The sequence below is a fragment of the Caloenas nicobarica genome, chromosome 1, assembly GCF_036013445.1.
Source record: "Caloenas nicobarica isolate bCalNic1 chromosome 1, bCalNic1.hap1, whole genome shotgun sequence".
NCBI classification, from domain to species: Eukaryota; Metazoa; Chordata; class Aves; order Columbiformes; family Columbidae; genus Caloenas; species Caloenas nicobarica.
The window spans coordinates 21,647,966-21,654,950 of record NC_088245.1 but is presented as its reverse complement, the minus strand read 5'-3'; the positions used below and the strand labels follow the sequence as shown (position 1 = coordinate 21,654,950).

General features: G+C 39.4%; 1 protein-coding gene across 1 annotated transcript in view; it reads left to right on the top strand.

Annotated features, from left to right (window-relative positions):
- Nucleotides 1–567: 567 nt before the first annotated feature.
- The window catches only part of IL17REL (interleukin 17 receptor E like), a 43,342-nt gene continuing 36,924 nt past the window's right edge, over nt 568–6,985 (top strand). The window contains exon 1 of the mRNA XM_065658274.1: nt 568–669. Within this exon, the coding sequence (XP_065514346.1) occupies nt 568–669 (102 nt within the window). The remainder of the gene's footprint in view (nt 670–6,985) is intronic.

Below are 6,985 nucleotides of genomic sequence, written 5' to 3'. Positions count from 1 at the left end.
GCAGATAAAATTAAATAATAGGTGAAAAAAGTTCAAGGCATAGATTTCTAGGGTAAAATAATCTGTTTTTCCTGCTGATGAAAAACAAGAAAGCAGTCTTCCAAGATTACCACCTGAGCAAAGCTGTTTTTCTTTTTATTCAGTGCATTAGGAAAACAGAAAAATAAGTAGACATAAGAATGCATTTGGATTCCAGTGAACCTGCCTGGTGCATTGAGCCAGAAAAAAAAAATCCCATTTATACATAAAATTTATGGAAAAGAAATTTGCTAAAACTGATCTAAAGCTGACATGATGAAATCCAGGAGGAAAAGGCTTTTACTGTGATTGTTGGAAATTCACGTTTCCCATTTTCCACTACAGAACATAGTAAATGAGTTGAACATGCTTTATTTCCCACAACTAGTAATTTCCTGTCTTCGGAAAGTTTTAGAGGGAGGAGCTCAGAGGTGCTGTGGGAGGGACTAAACTTCATATTAAAGTTTTGGCATGAGAGAGAGAATTGTCAGAGTAGAAGGTTTCTTCTGAGGTTTTGCCTTTTTTTTTTTTTTTTCCCCCTAATTTAGGATGATAAGTATTCATGTTCAGATTCTTCTAATAATTCTTTTTTGGAATTCTGATTGTCAGATTATTCCCAGGATTGAAGAATGTGGACTTTCGTGTTCTCAGGTAATCTCTTACTTGTTCCTGTTTGCTCTCTACTAATATAGTAGTTGTATGTTATGAAAATAATTGGAAGAAATGCAAGAAAGCAAAAATGGAAAAATATTTCTTCTATCCTGAACATACACTTTATATTCCTGTCATTCTGAATTAAGTATCCAAAGTGGCAAAGATGACTGTTAGTAAGGGAGTAAGGAAATGTATCTTGCACTATTTCCAACTGCTGTTGTTAGTACCCTTTTTAATTTGTCTTTTGTATTTGAAAAAAAATGATTTAGTTCATATTAATTACTTTGGAGAGTCAGTTTTTACAACAGCAGTGGTGCCAAAGAGATGAGGGAGGGAGGACTGGGAGGTTTCAGAAATTGCTGATTATATTAGGAATATATGAAACATTGACTTTCCTGTGAACAAATGAATAAAGTGTGAGAAAGAGTGAAATCTGTTTTTCATTTTGTGGGACGAATGTAACTGCAGTATTAAATTTAATGACTTATGTATGTGCATAAATGTGGAGTGTGAACCAAACCATCTCTTTAAAAGCTTTGAATTTTGTATGTTTCAAATATCCCCACAAAGGGGCAGTATGGAGATGTTCTGCTTCTGTTGGCATCCTGAAACTGTAAGAATAGAGTAAATTGAAAGATAAATTAAAAAAGGATAAAATAATAGGGAATCTGAGTTCCAGGCTTATTAGAGGATGATAACTCTGTACTTGCTATGGAGAAGTGGAATTGATGGTATAAAAGAATTTGGCTGTCTGTACAGGCTTCTGCTTGAAGATGTCAGTGTTTAGGACAGGCAATGAGACATAATAAAGATTAAATGTTGTGGTACTACTAAGATATTAAGTTAGTACATGTTACAGCAATTTATTCTATATTTTATGTGTGTATCCTAGAAAATATCAGAATAAAGATGCTTATAAAATACTAGATTGAGGGAAAAAAATACCCTTCTATATTTAAACTTGTTTTATATTCCTGTATTCAATTCCTGTGGTCTCTATCAACTCAGATGATGCTTTTAGAATAAGATATAGTCATAAGAAATTAATCTCTAGACATATCTGAGCACTTTTCAAGAAGTTTTATGTACTTATGTTTATTAATGCAAAACCACATGCATTTAAAATAATTTATGCTTCTTGGTCTGCTACAATGAGAGTTCAAAATAGAAAGGATTTTCCATTCTAATTTATTTCTCCAAACAGTGTATGACTATCAGACTCAGCATGTAAAAAAACAATAGCAACATTTTCCGATGAGATTCAGTCTAAGGGATAGGATTTACCTCTGGAGACCTTAAAGGGCATCTTTCTCTGTCATATCTTAGGTGTGCATGTTAGGAACACTGATTCACAAGGTGCCTGAGATATAGACACAGCCCCGAGGTTTGGTGGGTGGTAGGCTGGAGCCCTTTCTTTGCAGTCAAGAACTTGTCTTACAACTTTTCCGATACTGAAGGTTGAACAACTGAGAAAGGTGTGGGTTTTATTTTATTTTATTATTATTTTTTAATTTACAGGGAAAATACATTGCTTCCAATATAATGAATCAATCGATCATTTGTGATGTTCAAGATAGGATTCAGTCCATGTTCTCTGTGTAATGTTTCTCCTAGTTGTATTCAGTAGAATCTTGAATGTATTAATGACTTTTTAGGACAAAAATATTTTCTCATTAGGAGCAATAATGGTCTCAACAGGACAAATTACTGCCGGTGTAGCATTTTCAGTCTAGTGCAAAGCATTTTAGCTACATGAACTTTAGAGTCTCATGACTAGCTTGTTAGAGAAAACTGCCTCTTGCTTGTCCTTTGGAAGTAACTTCAATTTCCCTATGTAACTGCCCACAATTTGTGTCCTCAATCCCATTTCTACCTCAGTTACTCTAAAAGGGAGCAGCTTATCTTCTCCATAGTTTATAACTCAACGGTCTTCATAGGGGCACTAACCAGAGGTTACAATTTGTCTTTGTCCATGTGTAATATATGTGTTCTGCCTTCTCCTGTAGCACATCATATCACAAAGTAGCAAATCAATGGCTTTTTTTCAAGCAATATCTTTAATGTTATATTGAGATATTGTAATTTTAAAACTATCCGAAGTTTTCTGTAGCTGATATTGCTACAAATGAGTATTAAAGTGTTTTTTCTTTACGAAGTTGTCCCATATTTTTTATAGTGGATTTCTCTTCTGCAGAGTCGACCCTGAGGCTGTGTGGTTTTTCATAAAGCAATAGGGGAATGAAAAGCAATTAATTTGCATTTTTCTGCATTTTTCAAAATATCTGTGTTGTCAAAAGGTTTTGAGTAGGTTTAATAACCGTAACTGTTGAGTTTGACCAGCAGACTACAATTTGAGGTGGCTGTGTCCCTTGAATATTTGCAAGCAATTTTGACCTTCTTGGGTCTTACTCCTTCTTACTCCTTATCTGAGTAAAGCATTGGTTGTACTTCAGAGGGAAATAGTGACATAACTGTTTTCAGATATGTGACCTAAAAACCCTTACACTGAACTGTTTAGATTTTGGATCTTATTGCAACTTTACGAATCATTCTTAGTTTACCATGAGCATTCAGCAAGACATCCTTACATTGCCCTGTATAAGGCAATATGCAGGTTTCATTACTGTAGCACAAACTGCACTTCTGTCCAGTACAGGAAAAGAAAAAACAAAAGGACTTTGGATGTTTATGCAAGTATTACGTGAAGATTTAAACAGCATGAAAATATACAGTTGTGGGTTCAACGATGGCAAAGGAACAACCAAGCTTTTACGTCTTGTGATTGATTTCTCCTTCCTTATTTTAATGGCTTGGCTTTAGAGCCTGTGTGATATTCTGGTATTGAAAGGTTAAATACAATGGCTTGGTCTCCATGCCTCACCCAATAACAAACACAATTATCAACCAAGTTTCCCTGTAAAACATTGGGGAATCCCAGCCTGCAATTGAAATTGGGTTTGTGCACTACTCATTTTACAATCCACATCATTTGCAGGCTGTACACAAAGCAAGAGGCTTACACTAAATTTGACTCAACAGCTGGTAAAAATCAAGAGCCCTACATTAAAAAGAAGTCTCCAGAAATCCATGAAATAGTATTTGTATTGTCTGCCATTAAATGTAATGATGTTTCCAAAGTCCATGGGTAAAGAAGGAAACCCTAAACTGAATCTGGGATTTCCCTGCAATTGTAAAGGTTATTGGCAGCAGATTCTTGATATAGCTGCTGCCTGTTCATGCTATTCATAGTCAAACTATGTGGTGTTTCTTTACTGGATGTTTATGCCACAGATTAGACCATTCTGGCTGAATACTACACACTGCAAAACCAGTGAGATAATACAGCCCTTAGGCTGCTAACTCAGCTGACATAAATTGACATTCTGTGTTCATTCTTGAGGTGAGCAATTTCTATTTGAAAAGAAATCTCAAGCCTCTAAAACATGGACATGATAATCCAGGTGACATGATTCAGTTGTTCTCTAAAATCTGTTTGAAAACTAGTTTTAGATATGGAAAGTGTCTTAAGAGGCTGATCGGAGACCTGGTTTCCTCAGAATGAGAGATACAGCATGAAGTACAAACTTAGGAAGATGATTTATGACAGACCAGAACTGGATGCAGTACTGCAGATGTGGCCTCACCAGGGCAGAGTAGAGGGGCAGGATAACCTCCCTCGACCTGCTGGTTACACTCTTCTGAATGCACCCCAGGATACCGTTGGCCTTCTTGGCCACATGGCCACATGACCGGCTCATGCTCAACTTCTTGTCCACCATGACTCCCAGGTCTTTCTGCAGTGCTGCGTTCCAGCGGGTTAACCCCTAACCTGTACTGATGCCTGATGTTATTCCTCCCCAGGTGCAGGAGCCTACACTTGCCTTCATTGAGCTTCATTAGGTTCTTCTCTGCCCAACTCTCCAGCCTGTCCAGGTCTCGCTGAATGGCAGCACAGCCTTCTGGTGTGTCAGCCATTCCTCCCAGTTTGGTATCATCAGCAAAGCTGCTGAAGGTGCACTCTGTCCATTCATTTAGGTCATTGATAAATAGTTTGAACAAGGCTGGACCCAATACAGACCCCAGGGCGACACCACTAACTACAGGTCTCCAACTAAACTCTGTGCCACTCATCACAACCCTCTGAGCTCTGCCATCCAGCCAGTTAATGATCCATCTCACTGTCCACTCATCCAAACCACACTTCCTGAGTGCACCTATGAAGATGTTATGTGAGACAGTGTCAAAAGCCTTGCTGAATTCAAGATAGACAACATCCACTGCTCTCCCCTCATCTACCCAGCCAGTCATGCTATCACAGAAGTCTATCAGGTTGGTCAAGCATGATTTCCCCTTGGTGAATCCATGTTGACTGCTCCTGATAACATTATTTTCCTCCACATACTTAGGGATTACATCTAGAATGAGCTGTTCCATCACCTTTCCAGGGACTGGCCTGTACTTTCCTTCTTGCCCTTTCTGAAGACTGGAGTGACATTGGCTTTCCTCCAGACCGCAGGCACCTCACCTGTCTCCGTGATGTTTCAAACATGACAGAGAATGGCTTAGCCATAACACCTGCCAGGTCTCTCAGCACTCATGGATGCATCCCGTCAGAGCCTGTATATTTGTGAGTGTCCAGTTTGCCTAAATGATCTCTGACCCGATCATCCTCAGCCAAGGGAAAGTCTTTGTTTTTCCAGACTTTCTCTCTTACCTCCAGGGTCTGAGATTCCTGAGGGCTGGCCTTAGCAGTAATGATGAAGCAAAGGTGGCATTCAGTAACTCTGCCTCCTCTGTATCCTCTGTCACCAGGGCACCCACCTCATTCAGCAGAGGGCCCATTTTCCCGAGCCTTCCTTTTGCTACTGCTTGCCTTCTCTGACGGCAGTCACGAGAGCTGCAGTTTAGCAAGCTTAGGCGATTTATCTCTTGGACTGTGTTTTACGTTTGCTCTTTCAGGGTAAAAAATAGCTTGGCAATGACACGAGACACTTAAGCTTCTATATTTCCTGCTGTGTCCTGTGCTGCTGGTTGGGAGCTGTCCCGTTTCCTCACTCCCTGAGAAGAAAACAGCCAGTGGCAGGTACAAGCAAGGACTTAAAAACTTCAGTGTTCCTCATTATTAGAGCATCTACCATCACTTATTCCAGGAGAGATGGAAATGGAGAAAGCTCTGCAATTCAGAACTTGCCAAAAATGCAACAATAGCGCTTTTTTTTTCTTTCTTTCTCACTTCTCACTTCCTCAAGAACTCTGGAAAAAGGTTACAAGATGCGGAAAGAGATAAGCCACTGAAGCAGCAAGAGCAGGGACACTACAGACAGTCATGAAGGCTGGGGACACAAAATTAACAAATGTTGGAACTAGGCCTGACAAGGTGTCCTGAAACTGAAACACAAAGCAGTGCTAGAAGCTTCACCACTGTGAGAGGGCAACGTAAGTATGTGCAATCAGTACCTGTAGCTGGAGGTAGATGCTGAAAAAAAAGGATGTATAAGCAAGCTCAGCAGGAGATGGAAGCAGCTGACCTTTATTATTGGCAGTGAATTTTATCTCACAAATCTCTCTCAGCCCTGATCTTAAGGAAGGAAGATACCCTTCAGCTCCATTTGGACCCAGAGCTCAGGGGTGAATATTGAGATTTGAGAATAGGTGCTCTCCACAACTGCAGAATATTGCTGTCTGGCCGACTGCTTTGCAGTTGGAAAGCTACTTGTAATTTGGTCAAATATAGGCAGGACAATTTTTCTAGAAGAGGTAGTAGCTTTAACAAGAATTCTTGCTGTAAGAATTCTTGCAGTAAGAATTGTTGCAGTAAGGTCTAGGATTAGCTTAATTTGTACATTTGCTGGAGCTGGCAATGCTGTACCTATTACTTTGTCATGTTTGTTTATACTGTCCCATACTTCCTCTCTTGCCAGAATGCCTGTGCATGGAAGACAACCAGGAATGATAAATAATGAGAAGGACCAAGAAGAGGTTTTAAAAGACTTCTGAGGATAGCTTTGGATTCTCTCCTGGCTTTTTGGCTCCGTATTGAGAAACTAGGCCTCAGTCCCAGATAGGTAGGGAACTTGGACCTAAGAATGGAATTTCCTCCTATCCTTGACTGAAAATAATTTCATTTCTGGCAGCCATAAATTCCCACACACCGTGCTGTGGCTACCAGGCTGTTCAAACCAGGAACCCACATTTGAAGGTCTATGCGTTTAGTTACCATCATCCCCACAACAGATCCCTAGATTTTATATATCAACTCTGACACAGATGTTTTCATAGTAGTTTGCATACTTTCAGGAAAATATTTGTCTTT